Source organism: Pteropus alecto, unplaced genomic scaffold (assembly GCF_000325575.1).
Source record: "Pteropus alecto unplaced genomic scaffold, ASM32557v1 scaffold121, whole genome shotgun sequence".
In the NCBI taxonomy this organism is placed as follows: Eukaryota; Metazoa; Chordata; class Mammalia; order Chiroptera; family Pteropodidae; genus Pteropus; species Pteropus alecto.
The window spans coordinates 11,220,946-11,238,778 of record NW_006434369.1 but is presented as its reverse complement, the minus strand read 5'-3'; the positions used below and the strand labels follow the sequence as shown (position 1 = coordinate 11,238,778).

Genomic DNA, 17,833 nt, shown 5'->3' with positions numbered 1-17,833 from the left:
CTTCATCAACGCTTTAAACTCAATCTGACCAAAACCAACTTGACAACATTTATCTGAAACCAGCTCTTTTGGGTACTTCATCTCTGATAAGGGTAGCACTATTTTCTTGGACCTGAGATAGAAATATTCTTGACTATAATTTTCATGTTTTTCATCATGGTGTAACTATTCACCTACCAGATCCTGTTGACTCAACTTTAACATGTCTTTTTGAATCTTCCTAATTGCATCTTACTGACACTATTTCACCTCAGGCCCTTCCCATCTCTTCTTTGTACTAATGCAATGTCCCCTTTACTGGATTACTTGTCTTAAAGTGTCCTTTGCCTTAATCCATCCTCACACTTACACTGAAATCCAATAATTCCTTATAATTACTCAGATATACTTGGTGCCATTCTCAGTTTCTAACTTTTCTTATAGCTTTTCTTTTACCCAAAAGAATTTCCATCGATGCTTGCCTTTTGAACCCCAAACTGTCTTTGTCCAAAGCACAAATTATCCTTGTCCTTATCATTTGGATAAAAACACCCAGATTTTTACCCAAAAGAATTTCCATTTATGTTTGGCTTTCTCCAAAACACAATTGTGAAATTAAGACATATTTCCCCAGATCACCAACATAAGATTTAAAGTAGGGTTATATTAAAAATAAATTTAGGCAAATTTCAACTGCCCTCAAAAGCTCACTCATTTGTTTCTGGGAGTCCACCAGACTGTCTCACATGAGCTCATGATCTACTCACTTACACTGTCCCACAGTAACCCGCATAACAGCTTGAATTACAGAATTGTAGTATATAGAACATAGGGAATGTATATAATATGCCTTATTGTCTCACAGGATAGTATGTACTATAATATACAGTATATTTCTCTGTCTTACAGAATTTCAGTAAAAAAGTTTTCCTTTTAGCATGTTGGAGAGTGTTTTCATGCAGTTCCCTTTTCCCTAGGAATTCCGCCACAAAATGAGTGAGCTAGAGAACAAATCTGATTGACAGACAACATACATTTCCCACAATTGCCCCTCTCACCTAACAACTAAATCTTTGTTACTTAGCCAATTACATCTGCTTCACTTCTCAAGTTTGAAGTTTCTCTCAGAATCCTTGCTGGTCCTGCATGTAAATAAAGTGCTCCTAGGCCCTCCCATCATCTATTCGAGATGTGCACATATACATATTTCAGTGGTGGAGTAGGCTTGGGCTCAAGTAAACCCCTGCGGGCAAGGGACTGCATGTTATTTTGGTTAATATTCTCACAGTATTTAGCATCATGTTTTGTTGGTGGTCATAGCACAATAAAACTCTCCTGAATTGAATTCTGCATCACAAAACATATATAAATCTTGCCAGAGACCATTGTTCATGCAATGTAAGCAGACACAAAACAAAATTATCAAGCATAACAAATTATTTTCCTAGTCTGCCCCCTAAATAGTAAACCAGCCTAAGAGATGGTAATAACCCAAAAGTTACATCATGGCTCTTTTCTTCTGGCCTTTCATAATTATTTTCTGGCCTCAGGCATCCACCCATTTATTTGCAAAGCTGAGCACCACTTAAAACATCAACCATGGGATTAAATTCAGAATCTTCTTGGGGCGTGTGCATTTGTATGCTTGTGTGTAAATGCACATGCATGCACATGTGTTATTGGAAGTGAACATTAAAGTCACTTTTTCATTATCTAGGGGTTGTAGTAGATTCAACACATTACATATGGAGCCTATCAATGTGGGACAGCTTGTGGAAGATCATAAACATATTTTTCAGATAGAAATGAACATACCACGTGGTCATCCTTTCCCTAAGGTTTGCTTCTTTAATTGTTAATAGCCAGAAAGCCATCAAGCCAGAGTTTAATAAACTTTTAATTTGAAATGAATTACCACATGTCGTGTTTGTTTACCCATTATTAAATCTCTTAGCAACGTGTCAGTGGCAGAAACAGCAAACTGTATCACTGCCCTGATATATTAGAAAACAAACCCATGGGGGATATTAACTGCTAATAATATGTTTAGTAATCCTCCAAGAAAAATAAATAAATATAAACAATGTAGCAAATATGTATTCGAAGAGATTTTTATGTTTTGTTTTTGTATAAATTTATTCTGAATTGTCGCAGTACAGTCTGTGAATGTGAGGTTTGAATCGACCTCCAAGCTCAGAGCAGAGCAAATGATAATCAACCTTTTCCAAAACATTTTCCTAAAGCAAAAAAATATTTTTTTTTCATAGTGTTCATAGTATCGAAGGTGTCAATATTCATGTTTCTGGGAATGTCATCTGTCTACCTTTAGGGGAACTGGGAGCAGCATTCTAGAAGCCAAGTTCAGAGCACAATGCAGTAGGTATAGAGAATATAGCCAGAGTTCCCTGAGGTGGTGGTGTCATTAGCTGATGATAACGGTTTACTTAAAGGGAAACAGGTCAGGTGTGGATATGGAAGCCCAGGGTTTGTACTGGATGTTTCTCTTAGGAAAGGAAGCAGGGGTTCTAGAAATTGATCCTAGCAATCAGTGAAGTTTTATTTGGCCCAACAAGACATAATCTAAGAGATTTGAAAAAGTCCAATCACAACGCAGAAAACATCACCAGAGGTTAAACAGAAGCTCTGTGTTGCCTAGCTAATAGGTTCAACAAGACAAGAAAGCAGATGCCACCTAAAAAGTCAAATGATATAGGTTTTGGGTCTGGCCATTATAGTAGGGACTCAACATCCATACATAAAATATCGCTGTTTCCTTGACTTTATGCCATCAACTCAACACTTTCATACTCTACATACTCTTTCTGGTTGAACTCAACTACTTCAGCTGAAATCTGTGTGTTTATGTCCTTGTAACGAACAAAGTCTACTTCCCTAGTCTCCTTCTTTCTCCTGAGCTTCATGTACATTTCCCAATGATCTGAATATTTTATTTGAATATCATATAATAAGAGTAGATGCCCATGCTAAAATGTAGGAATCATCCTTAATTATTCCTCATCATCTATATTTGATTAATCAACGGAAACATTCTTACCCTTAGTTTTATGATTAGTCTATTATACCTCTTTAATACTTTATAAATTTATACTCCCTTCCCTAACTTCACTGTCTCTGCCCTAATTCAGGCCCTCATCTATTGCTCAGACTACTCAAACCATTTCCTAATTGATATGTTTCTACACATGCCCTCCTCAAATAACCCCCCCTAAAAATTATGAAAGGGATCTACCTAAAATAGAAATTGAAATACTTCACTTCCCTTCTTAAGATCTTTCAGTGGCTATCCACTTAATATCAATTTCTCATCAGCCACAATAAACACAAAAAGATGGTAGATAAAATGGTAAGGAAAAATTATTATTATCCTAGAATTTTATACATGGATAAATGATCTATCAAAAGTGAGAAAATAATAATAATTTTTTTCAAGTATACAATGGCTGAGAGTTTATCAACCACACATTCAAACTCTAAATGAATTACTAAAGATTTGTTTCAACAAGAAGAAAAATAGAACCACAGTGAAGACATGCTATATTAAATATATTATGAAGCACAGATATTGATCAAATGTGTCAGTAAATTAATTTTCTATAGAGTAAAAAATATAACTACATTTCCTGCTTAATAAAAAAAGTAAAACTGAAAACATCCAACAACCTTGAAGGTGTTTAATTGGCAGTTAAAGCATAATAAAAGTCCTTGCCACATTCAGAAAGAGAATAGAAAGACTGGATGAACTTAGATTTTTAAAGATTTTTAACTTAGTTTAATATATAGATGAGCAAATTAAGAATAATGTCTAAAATAACTAACAATAAAATCTATAGATTATAAGCAGTAGAGGATAAACAAAGGAAAGAAAGTTATCTTTAGGTAAAGAAAATTCAGAAAAAAAAGTATTTTTTAAAAGCAAAAAAAAAAGGAGAGTAAACAAAAATGCAAAATAAAATGTTATTAACAAGTACAAATACAACAGAAAGCAATAATTACAAAAAAAAAATTGAACTTACCTGTGAAAAGACACATGTATCTACTCATCTTGAATACAAAAATAAAATCTAAATTTATGCTGCTAAGACATACCAAAAAGAGCAACACAAATTAGTTTTAAATTTTAAAAATATATTGCAGGAAATAATATATGCCATGAGAACATTTATCAAAAAAAAATATCAAATGAGTGCTATGGTGATCTGGAGACACATTTGTTTTGGAGACTGTGTACCAACCACACACACACACAAAGCACCTGGGTAGGTGATACATTGTGTAATTTTAGGGTATATACTGGAGAGACAAGGATCTATTGGAATTTTATCCAGGGACAGACATGCTGGTGGGTGCCATTTTTCTCCCTTTTTAAAATTTCCTTCCACCTTTGGTCTGATACTGGCAGGCACTATTTCTGACATGCTTCATTAACCTTGCTAATACTGTTCATTTCTCTGAGCACCCACCCTGGCTAGTACCCTTCCAAAGGGGATCCTGACCTGCCACATTCGGTGAGTGGCATTAGTCAGTACTGGTATCCCCCAAAACTTGGCAGCCTTATTCAGCATCAGCATGCAGCAGTATGTCTGCAACAGTTGAGGCTGGACCTCACAGCCAGCCACACCAGAGGCCCATCCTGCATACCAGTGTACCAGCAGTAGTTGCAGCCAACTGCACTGGAGGTAGAGAGCTCTCATGCACACCAGCGTATTGACAACAGTAGTTGCCCAGCTACAATAGGAGGCCACACTAGTCCACAAAGGGAACACCTCACGAGCATCTGGGTCTGGTGACCAGGGGGCATTTGCACAGGACACCTTCTACATAAGTCCATTTTTTCAAGACCAGGAGACACAGATGATCTACCTACTACATAGAAACAGACACAATGAGAAGACAAAAGAATATGTTTAAAAAAAAAAGACAAAAACCGAGAAAAAGAACTATATAAAAAAGAAACAGAGGTAAGCTGTTTACTAGATAAAGAGTTCAAAATAACACTCATAAAGATGCTCATCAAACTCTGAAAAACAGCGGGTCAATTCAGTGAGAACTTCGACAAAGAGAGAAGTAATGCAAAAAAGAAACAATCAAAACTGAAGAATATAACAAATGGAATAAAAAATACACTAGAGGGAATCAACATCAAATCAGATGACGCAGAAGAATGGATCAGCCATCAGAAAGAAAGGAGAGTGGAAATCACCCAATGAGGAGTGCAAAATGAAAAAACAATTTTAAAAAATGAGATAGCATAAAGGACCTCTGGAACAACATCAAGCATACTAACATTCAGATCATAGGGAGTCTGGAAGAGAAGAGAGAGAAAGGGACAGAAAACCTAGTTGAAAAAATAATGGCTGAAAATTTTCCTAACTTAGCAAAGGAAACAGACATCCAGGAAGCATAGAGAGTTCTAAAAAAGATAAACCCAAAGAGACCCACACCAGGACACATCATAATTAAAACATCAAAAGTTAAAAATAAAGAGAGAGTCTTAAAAGCAGCAAGAGAAAAACAACTAGGTATGTAAAAGAGTACCTCTGTAAGGCTATTAGCTGAATTTGCAGCCAAAACTTTTCAGGCCAGAAGAGAGTAGCACAAAATATTCAATATGATTAAAGGAAAAAAAACCCTACTCTACCTGGCAAGTGTATCATTTAGAATTAAAGGAAAGATAGAGAGTTTTCCAGACAAGCAAAAGCTAAGCTTTCATCACTACTAACGCCGCATTGCAAAAAATGTTAAAGAGAATTCTTAAAGGAAAAAAGAAAAGGCCATCTAGACAAAATCAACAAGGAAACAATTGGCCTTAACTGACTTATTAGATAGTTGGGCTTATAGATAAATACAGAATGTTCCATTTAACAACAGTAGAATACACATTCTTTTTAAGTACACATGAATATTTTCCAGGATGCATCACAGGCCACAAAACAAGTCTCAATAAATTTAAGAAGACTGAAATCATATCAACATCTTTTCTGACCACAGCAGTATAAAACTAGAAATCAATTATCAGAGGAAAACTTGAAAAAAATATACATGGAGGCTGAACAACACACTACTAAACAACCAGTGGGTCAGTGAAGAAATCAAAGACGAAATCAAAAAATACCTTGAGACAAATAAAAATGGAAACAACATTACAAAATCTATGGGACACAGCAAAAGCCTTTCTAAAAGGGAAGTTTATAGCAATGTAGGACTACCTCAAGAAATAAAAAAAAAATCTCAGATACTCTAACCTTACATTTAAAGGAACTAGAAAAAGAAGAACAAACAAAGCCCAAGCTAGTAGACGGTAGGAAATAATAAAGACCAGAGCAGAAGTAAATGAAATTGAAATTGGAGACCTCAGTTTCCCTGATTTCAAACTATACTACAAAGCTCCAGCAATCAAAACAGTATGGTACTGGCAGAAAAATGCACATAGATCAATGGAACAGAATAGAGAGCCTAGAAATAAATCCATGCTTATATAACCAATTAAATTTACAACAAAAGAGGTGAGAATATGCAATGAGAAAAAGTCTTCAATAAATTGTGTTGAAAAAAATAAACAGCTACATGCAAAAAAAATAAAACTGAACCATTTTCTTACACCATATACAAAATAAACTCAAAGAATTAAAGATTTAAATGCGGAATCTGAAACTATAAATCTCCTAGAAGAAAACATATGCAGTAAACTCTTTGACATTGGTCTTAGAAATATATTTTTGGCTATATGGCCTCAGGCAAGGGGAACAAAATAAAAATAAAAAATAAATGGAATTACATTAGACCAAAAGCTTTTTTACAGCAAAAGAAACCATCAACAAAATGAAAGACAACCAACTGAATAGGGGAAGATACGTGCAAATGATATATCTGATAAGAGGTTAATATCCAAAATAAATAAAAAACATATATAACTTGATATCAAAAAATAATAATAATGCAATTTGAAAAATGTGCAAAAGATCTGAATAGACATTTCTCCAAAGAAGACATGCAAATGGTGAACAGACACATGAAAAGGTGTTCATCTTCATTAATTATCAAAGAAATGCAGGTGAAAACCACAATGAGATATTACCTCACACCTGTCAGAATGGCTATTGTCAAAGACAAGAAACAAGTGTTGGCAAGAATGTGGAAAAAAGAGAACCATTCTGCACTGTTGGTGGGATTGGCATAGCTACTGTAGAAAACAGTATGAAGGTTCCTCAAAAAATTTAAAATAGAAGTACCATACGATTCAGCAATTCCAGTTCTGGGAATTTATCCTAAGAAAACAAAAAAATAACTATTTCAAAAAGATAGATGCACCCCTATGTTCATTGCGGCATTATTTATAATAGTCATGGAAGCAACCTAGGTGTCCATCAACAGATGAATGGATAAAGATGTGATGTGCATATACAATGGAATATTGCTCGGCCATAAAAATGAATGTAATTTTGCCATTTGCAACAACATGGATGGACTAAGATGGTGTTATACTAAGTGAAGAAAGACAAATATTGTATCATTTCACTTATAGGTAAATTCTAGACTAAACAAATGAACAATCAAAATCAAAATGAACAGATTCATAGAGAACAAACTGATAGTTGCCTGAGGGTTAGGTGGTGCGTGGAATGAGCAAAAAATGGTGAAGGGAATTAAGAGGTGCAAATTTATAGTTATAAATATGTCCTGGGGATGACTTGAATGCACATAACAACAGACTTAAATATGTAAAGCAATATCTGATGGAATTACAGGGGAAAATGGATAGATCTAGTCATAACTGTAATTTCACACTGATCTATCAAATAAATAAAACTGAAGATAAATGAGTTAAGCTTTCATATCAAGGAGATTAAAAAGTAACCCCAAAGAAAACCTGAATAAAATAGGAGCAAGAAAATAATAAAGCTAAGAGCATAAACATATAGAAAATAAAACTCAATCAAGAATCTTAATAGAGGAAGTAGTATATACATATTTTTAAATGAATGAAAATATAAAACTCAAGACTGATCAAGAAAAGCAAAGAAGGCATGATTAATCAATACTAGAAATAAAAAGAATATAACTATAAATTTAGTGTTATTTTAAAATTATAATAGTATTTTTATGTATGTTCTTAGATATACATAAAATATCTATTGAATAATATATTTTAAAAAACTGATTTACTCAAGGGAGAAGAACTAGGTCACTGGGGGAAGCAGAAGTGGGAGGCAGATTTTATTTTAAACAATGTGAATATATCACTTATCCCCCAAAAAATGTAACAAAATGAAATAAATTTGAAAAGATAATAAAATACTATGACTAAGTTAATCTAATTAGTTTTTATAAGAATTAATAATAGAATAATTAAATAATAAAAGACAATCAAAAATTAAATCGCAAATCAAGTATTTTCCTTTGTTTAAAAGTCCATTTTGTCTGAAGTATTGTATCTCAGCTTTTTTTTTTTTTCATTTATGTGGAATATCTTTTTTTATCCCTTTTCTTTCAATCTGTGTGTGTCTTTCCATTTGAACTTGGTCTCTTGTAGGCAGCAGATATATGAGTCTTGTTTTCTTATCCATTCAGCCACCCTATGTCTTTTGATTGGAGCATTTAATCCATTTACATTTAAAGTAATCATGGATCAATATGCAGTGATTGCCATTTGTAGGGTTAACTCAAAATACAGTACTGGTCTCCCTGTGGCAGCAGCTTAAACTGGAGCAGAAATTCCAACCCCTGCTCAACTGGCAGATGGCTATCTGCACCCTGGAAGGGATCTCAAGCAGAGGACACTCTCGACCCTCGGTTCCATGCCTGGCTTTTTGTGGGGCCAGGACACATACAAAATATTCACCCAGATAGTCAAGACCAATTTGCCTTTATCTGGGAAGGACAACAATGGCAATGGACCTTCACTGTCCTACCGATGGATTATATCCATAGCCCTACTATTTGCCACGGTTTTGTGGCTGAGAATTTGACTGGCTGTATTTCAAATATATTCATATATTTGCTGATCTAAAGGACGTTAATTACTTACTTATTAACTGCCATTAGAAATTGAAGTCTCTGAGAGTTAAGAATTTGTATTACATTTGAAAGGGAAATGTATGTGTTTAGTAACAGAAAGTATAAGGTATAGATATTTTTTTTTAACGATTAAAGGAAAGTAGTTGTCCTCAAGTTGTTTTTTTCTAATGAATAAGAAGAGGCAAACCAAAGGGATGAAGAAAATTACAGAAGGTCTGTGAAGAGAAATCTTGAAAGAGGAAACTTTATATATGGTTAAGCTAAACAAAAATTAGAAATAAATTTAAATGTCAAAAGCAGGCTAATACAAAATCAGAGTTGTGTTTTCTCCCTCTGCTAAATAAGAGAGTTTCTTGGACTACTGGTCTGCTACTAATATTATGGAAAAGGTTTCTGCCTGAAGAAAACAAAGATTCTGTGTTTTATCAAAATGATTTTCCATGTTTTATGTTGTCTGAATCAGGCCTTTGGCTACTGAAGGAAATTGTATCTCCACAATAGTGAGAACTAAGTTTTGCTAATAATTATGCAGAATTAGGGTATTTCTTTTCCTCCCTACTTACTCCTCCAGAATCCAAACGCTTTTAATGAGTAAGTATTCTTACTTTTGTGGCAATGTGATTATTTGCATAAGTTCAATAAGAATCTGTTCTCTTTATAATGGGACATGATTGGGAACTAGTTTTTATTACCAAGGCTCTGACTGAAACATCATATTTGAAAGGAATTCAGAAACTCGGATGTGACCAAACAACTTTAAGGAATTAAGATGGACTTACGGAAGCCAAAAAAAGCCTTTGGAAATATTGGCCTGGTTTCCAGAAGCCTTCCCATGTGAGTAAAGAATGTCACTTCTTGGCAGGTGCAAGAATCTAAAGATTATTTTGGAGATCTCAGGGAGAGAAGAACTCACCTGAAACCTATAGGTATTGCAGGCATCCTCTGAGGGCAAGTCCTTGCCTTGGCTTTTCTGGACTTGAAGAGGCCTTTTAAGTTCAATCCAAAGATTCCTTGTAAAATTCCAGCAAAGCAGAATTAAAAGTGCCTATCTGGTTAATTACTATTCTTGCTGAGCTAATGCAAATGATCAGGCCAAGTTTATTGAAATGACTTATTTTACAAGTGAATGAGCCTTTATTTGACTATATTAGGTAAAAATAGTGGTAGTTGGAGAGGAAAGAAAAAACATGTTTCGATAAAAATTAAAATATGTAAACATTACATTTTTATGCTATTCATTGTTTTTTAGGTTTTATTTTGTTTTCTACTTGTAAATTGGACTGGGTCCTGAATTGTTCTAGTTTCCTCCATCTGTCTATGGCTCTTCGAACATATTTTTGATTTGTAATTTTTCTCCCATCTAGGAATTATTGAAATCTATAACTGCTTTTTTCAAGCCATGCAAGCTAAAAATGGACAATTTGATATAAAATTCGAGAGATTGTCACAATGGCTCATGTTTGAACAATCTTGGTGACTGTTGCTGTGTGGGCCATGCAAAGAGTTTGTCTTGACATCTGAGGACATCATCAGGGACATTTCAAGTTGCAGGAGATGCTATCAGCCTTATATCCAGAAATCTTTACTGACAGCCTTACAAACTCAGAAGCTGGTTTATAATTTGCCCTGATTATTAACCTTTGTTTTTCTCTTGTTTTCATAGACAAAAGAGTCATCTATACAGTGGCTAACACAACTTGCTAAATCTGTAGTAACACCTCTGGGGAAGTTGAGATTCAAATAAATTGAATCATGCAGAAGGCTACTTGGTATTCATAGTAAACCAAAAACTAAGGTATGTTCAATTGAATGTAGGACAGTTTCATTCCTCTAATCTCTAATTTTTATCAGAAAGCAGCCAGAGCAGTTGTTGTCTCTCTTTTCTCAAGATTGAGGAATGATTAGGAGACTGGGGGGAGTTGTAACAGAAATTGTAGCCTCGCATATTGCAGCACTTGGAGCAAACCCCTTAACCACGTGGTGGCCCTCCTTGGGCTCTTGGGGCCATTACCTGGTAACAGACTGCTTTGTTTATGTGTGTACTATTAGGGTTAGGATGTAGTCTTTATTGTATTTGTGATATATGGATGCAATACACAAATGCTCTAACCACCAGGGCTCTCTATCCTGAAGAACTGGCATAAAAAATGTGAGGTGGAGGAGCTATGGCAGGGTAGAGTGTAGGGTTAACTCAGAACAAAGCCCCTCTGCATACTCAGAAGACTGATAGCTGCCCAGCTAGCAGCCAAAGAAGGCAATGCACAAAGAGCTTTCAGCAGTGCCTACTCCCAAGGATGTTTTCTGCTGCTCCCATGGACGTTTTCTGCTCCTGTAACCAAGCAGCACAGCTTGCTCCCATCCATCTGAGAAGGCGGCTGCTCCCCCAATGAGATAACCCCTCCCTCTGCTTGTGTGAATAAAAATCTCTGCTTGCTCTTGGTCAGCAGCTTTATTCCTGTAGCTTTGACCAGCCACTGCTGAAGCATCCCTGCCTGTGAGTAATTCTCATCCCTCTGGTCCTCCTGGTGGTTCTTCCAGTTATCTAAATCCAGGTGCAAGTTCCAGGCCTGGGGCTTCTACATTATACCATTTTATTTTTCATATTTTTTATCTTTCTTTTTAAATTTTTCCTTAAAGAAGTCTTTTAATAATTCTTGTATTACTGCTTTGGTGGTAATGAACTCCTTTGACTTTTCTTGTCTGGGACACTCTTTACCTGTCCTTTGATTCTAAATGATAGCTTTGCTAGGTAGAGTAATTTTGGTTATAGGTTCTTGCTTTTCATTATTGAATATTTTGTGCCACTCCCTTATGGTCTGCAAAGTTTCTGTGCTAAATCACCTGACAGTCTTATGAGAGCTGCCTTATAGCTAACTAACTGCTTTTCTCTTGCTGCTTTTAAGGTTCTCTCTTTGTCATTAACTTTTGGCATTTTAATTATAACGTGTCTTGGTGTGGGCCTCAAGAGCCAAAGAAAGACTCAGCAATTCCATTTCTGGGTATTTATCTGAAGAATTCAAAACACTAATTAAAAAACAAAAACATATGCATTCCCAGGTTCACTGCAGCATTATTTACAATAGTGAAGATATGAAGGCAACCTGTGTCCATCAACAGAAGAATGAATAAAGAAGAGGTGGTACATATACACAATGAACTATTACTTGACCATAAAAAGTATGAAATCTTGCCATCTGCAGCAATATGGATGGACCTAGCGGGTATTTTGCTAAGCAAAACAAGTCAGATAGAGAAAGACAAACATCACATGATTTCATTCATATGTGGAATCCAAAAAAAATAAAACAAAATGAATGAACAAACAAAATAGAAATAAAATCATAGATACAGAGAACATTTTGATGGTTGCCAGATAGGAGGGGAGTTGTGGAGATGGGTGGAAAAGGGGAAACGATTAAGATTTGCAAATCGTCAGTTATAAAAACAGTCATGGGAATGTAGAATACAACATACGGAATGTAGTCAAAAATATTGTAATAAGTATATATGATATCAGATGGGTACTAGACTTATCAGGGTGATTACTTCATAAGTCATTTAAATGTCTAATCACTATCTTGTACACTTGGAACTAGTGTAATATTGTATGTCAACTGTAACTGAAATAAAAATTATTTAAAAAAAAGAGATCAAGTATTTCCCACCACTCGTTCCACCTAAAAGAAGGCACCAGAATGCTTACAAATCAATGAGAAAAAAAAAAAAAAATGACCCAAAGGAAAAGTGTACACAGCAGAGGAACAAGCGATTTACAAAATATAAAACTCAAATGGTTAACAAAACTATATGAAAAAAAATGTTCAAACTTACCCGTATTCAGAGACATTCTAATTAAAATAAAGAGATATCATTTCACTGCAATCGAACTGGCAAAACTGACAATAACAAGGATTGATAAAATATGAGCCAAAGAAACTCTCCCACATAGCTGTTAGGAGGATAAACTAACACAACTACTTTGGATTACAATGAGTTACTACGCTGTAAATGTAGGACGTGTATGTGCTATGATTCAGTGTTCGTATACTCTAGTGAAATTCACACCCATTATACAAAGAGTGCAGGTCCAAGAATGATCATTGTAGCCTTCAATAGAGTAAAACTGGAAACAACATAAATAAGAATAAATAAATTTTGTTACAATCATGTAAAAGAATTCTATACAGCAATAAAATCAATAAACCAGAAATGCATATAATATGTGTATATGTGTGTGTGTAAATCTCAAAGGCAATGTTGAGAAAAAATAAAGTTGCAGAAATAGATGTAAAGTATGATATATTTATATAAACTGTTAACACATAGAAAAGATATTATGCATTGTTTATATGTATGAAGAAAATGTATTAAAATACACATTTAAAAGATCAATAATAAGTCTAAGAGGGCTGGGATAGAATCAAGCTGCAGTTCACAGAGAGCTTTAATTACATATGTTATTTTTTGAAATTAAAGATATAAAACAAATATGGCAAAATAGCAAGTGCATGTGTCATTTTCTGTACAGTATGTTTAAAATAATTGATAATTTCAAAAATAAAAAATAAACTGCTTACTACAGTGCCTGGCACATTAAAAACATGCAATGCATGTGTTTATTATTACTGGTAATATTTTTAGTGTTAGTATTATGCTGATAATAATATAATTGCTATTATTACTGCAACTGCTATCAATTCATCCCCTACAATTATTACTAACACTATTATTTCTGCTAGAGTATGTACCCCACTAAAGTACCTATCATGAATCTTTTGGTAAATAAAAGAATTCTTTTGCAAAAAATAATAATCTGTTTGATATCTTTTCTAAATTGAAAATTGTGTACATTGAATATTTCAATTGAATATTTAGTGCTTGATTAAACCAATCTCTGTAAACAAACAAATAAACTTTATTATTTGAGAAACTTTCTCTGAGAACATTTTCTCTTTCATGGCCATTTGTTGGTTACCACCCTTGTAAGCATGCAAACAAAAATAAAATCTAGAACTAAGAGCCAAAAAAAGTCAAATTGTCCTCCAAAAACCTGAAAAAATATTTTAAAGCAATAATGGAAAAAATTTGTGTTTACATCAAGTAATTTAATTATGTGATTGTTATGCAACATGAGCATTAATATTCTTATAGATGATTACATTTTCTTTAAACAGCATGGTATAGAACAAAATGCATTAATAATTAAAATGTACTTCCTAGTTTTATGTACTATAATACAACTTAAAATATTAGTAATAGAATACTGGGGGGTGGGGAGGATGTCAACTAACCCTGTGAAGAGTATAATGATGATTTAGCTTCATCATTCATTGGTGCACAAATGTTTCTTTCTTTTTCTTTCTCTGAAAGTCCAGTTGTATTTGCCAGGCCTGATTCTGCTTTCTCCGCTTCAGCCATTAAACAAACTGGAAATTCAAGGGAAAGCTGAGTATGTCTTCCATGGGTTTTTTGATCATCCAAACACAGAGGAAGTTTAATTACCTATTGAGATAAATCTGTTATCTAAACTGTTGAAAATATTACACATGCAGATAATTTTCTCTGGAAGAATAATACAATTCACAAAATCCAAAAGGTCAATGATGAAGTCAGTTTGTCAAATCTTATATTTGCTTTTGTTTGGTTGTGTTATAAAAAGTGAACATATTTTATATTAACCAATTGACATAATTGTCTCAGATATTGCCATTGCTCTATATGTTTATTAGTTTTTCTTTGTCTTACTTATAATGTTTTATAATTTCTTCTTCCAAATAACATTGTTTATCTAATAGTCATATTGGGATGAAATTAATAAATATTCATTCATTATTAATACCAAGAAAAAATATTTTAAATCAAAAATAAGTAATGGTAGTGGAAAATCTAGTAGTGAATATATGGGCTTTTACTATGCAATTTTTTCAACTTTGGCTGTTTTAAAATTTGAATAATAAAGTGCTTGGTGGACATAATCAGTAACAGGAAATGAAATATTCAGAAAAGTGAGAAATCTATAGAAAAGATTTTCTTGGAAAAAGTAAAAGGCTGTTTTGCTTGCATTCTCTCTTAGATTTTTTTTCACATATGCCATGGGGGACTGAATTGGAGTAGTTCTCTAGTCTCTTCATTCACAGTCAGGGTATTTTTAGCCTGAGCTTTGGTCCTAAAAACACCGTGGTAGAACATGTGAGTTCATGTCTAAACCATGTGGCCTAGCTCTGCCAGCTCATATCTGACTGACAATTTCCTTCCCATCACAGACATAGGAAGAAAATAATCAGGATTTATCTGACTATATATTTTTCCTTTAATCTCTTCTAGGGCTGCAATGCAAATACTACCTTTCTGTTTCGATATCTGTTTTATCTATCTTTTCTGAATAAGAATAAGTTATTCTTATCCTGAGTAACTCTAAAAGGAGTACTCAAAATTTATATTTATTTATTCAGAAATTTTTGCATTTGAGAAAACTCACATCAGAAAAATCTACATACAGTCATATGCCGCATAATAATGTTTCAGTCAAAGCCTGGCTACATATATGACCGTGGTCCCATGAGATTATAATGGAGCTGAAAATTTCTTATCGCCTAGTGACATCATAGCTGTTTAAAGGTTTTGTTGCAACACATTAGACATGTTTGTGGTGATGCTGGTACACACAAATCTACTGTAGTGCCAGTCATAAAAAAATTATAGCAAATACAATTATGCATAGTACATAATACTTGAAAATGATAATAAATGACTGTGTTACAGGTTTATGTTTTACCATATTACACTTTCTATTATTATTTTTATAGTGTATTCTTTCCATTTATTAAAAAAATTGTTATAAAACAGTGTTCCGTGTTATGCTGGCGGTAGCCTCATACATCTTCTGTTTACCATCTTTTGATTGCATCATTTTCCCTTGTGCTTCATAAATGACTGTTGTTTCATACAGTAACATGCTGTACAGGTTGCAGCCAAGGAGCAACAGGGTATACCATGTAGCCTAAATGTGTAGTAAGCTGTACCATCTAGGTTTGTGTAAGTGAGCTCTATGATGTCCAATGACAAAATCATCTAACAACAGATTTTCACAATATATCCCCATTGTTAACCAGCATATGACTATATTTTAGAATTTCACATTAAGAGGAAAATAAGATTTCAAGATGATAATTTTTGTTTCATCTTAATGAAAGAGAAACATCAACATTTCTACTAATTCTACCTTATAATCAGAAAATTGTATATCTTCCATAATAGTACTATTTTCATTAATAAGATTTAATTACCACCTCTCCTTAAATTTACAGAAGGAGAAATTCCTGTTATTGTCTATTATATAAGAATGTCAGTGGACAATTCCATCTATCTGTAGTGGTTGGTCCTAGTTGATAAATCTAAGTTGAAAAAGCTAGATGATCCTGCTGATAAATCTTAATATTACTTCTTGACAAAGTTTTTTTTTTTTTTTTTAAGTAGGGAGCTATAGAGAAAAAAAGAAAAATTTTAATAATGTGTTAAAAAATCAAGTAGATTTTACTGAAATCAAGTAATTCTAATGCTGTTTATCAAGTAACCATTTTCCTTAAGACAAATTACTTTTACAGGTTTATAATACTTATTGAAATTTTCAATAGCATGAGAGGAAGCTAAAGGCTAGAAAAAAAGCAGCTTTTGGAAAAATCTTAAATTCTTTTTTCACTTACGAAATCATATTGCAAACCTGAAAATAGAGATTGCAGAGCCAGTGGTCCAAATCAAGGCAAATCAAATCTTCAATTTTCCTGAAGTTGTTAAGTTTCTGGTCATAATGTCCTCGGAGAAGGGGACACTTGAATTTTCCCTCTACTACATTAAAGTTGTTATCACACAATGGGAAGGCTGCCCAGCCTACAACCTGGTCGAGACAAGCATACTTTCCACGAAGAAGAAAGAGTTCAAATAAGAAAGCCATGCCGAGTTTCACATCTTTCTTAGGCGGGAGTACCTAGGAAAGATATTAAGACAAAGGGAGATTAGGACGCTTGCATTTAGAAACAGACCATTTCAGTGATACCTATAGATAATTTAAAGTTAAGTAAAAAGTTGGTTTGTACTTTTATTGTCTGCCTTTAAAAACTTGGCATTGGATGCATTTGCATAAGTAACCTTTCCAGTCCAAGATTGAGCAACCATACCACAATGAAAATGGGACCCAAACAACAAAACACAAATTTGACCTTGTCAGTTCAAGATCTTGTACTTTATAAGCTTCAGGGATCAAATCTGTAATATGATAATGTGGTATACTACATTTTCAGTCCTTTTTGCTTGAACTGGTACCTCTATTGTATAAATAAATATTTCTATTTTTCATCATAATCATTGTTTTACTTGCCTGTCATTCATCTTTGTATCATTCATGTACCCAGCACAAGTGCTTTGCACAGAAGAAATGCTTTTTAAATAAATGGCTGAACAAACTATGACACTCCAGAAAAAATAATCCTAGGGATAATGATAGCTTGAATTACCATTACAAGGCCTACCTCTTCAAGGAAAAAATAGTGTCCCATTTAATTTTGTGACTATCTTGTTTATTTCAGTTGACACTATAATGCACATCATCGTATAAGCAATTTGTCATGCTAAATAAATAGTGTGAGGCATAAAGATGGATGATATGATCAGATTGACCAAATCACTGTCCAAGTTTCCGGATATAGAGATGGAGCCTATTCTCAGACCTTAAAATTTTTTTAGAAAAATGCAAACAAAAATAGCCTTTTTAAAACAGATTGTAGCCTTAGTTTCTTTAAAAAATTCTATGCAAAATAATTGT

At 33.8% G+C, this 17,833-nt stretch overlaps 1 protein-coding gene across 1 annotated transcript in view; it reads right to left on the bottom strand.

The window, feature by feature from the left end:
• OFCC1 (orofacial cleft 1 candidate 1) overlaps window positions 1–17,833 on the bottom strand; it is a 204,852-nt gene that overhangs the window by 82,611 nt on the left and 104,408 nt on the right. The window contains exon 5 of the mRNA XM_006909325.2: window positions 14,307–14,441. Within this exon, the coding sequence (XP_006909387.1) occupies window positions 14,307–14,441 (135 nt within the window). The remainder of the gene's footprint in view (window positions 1–14,306; window positions 14,442–17,833) is intronic.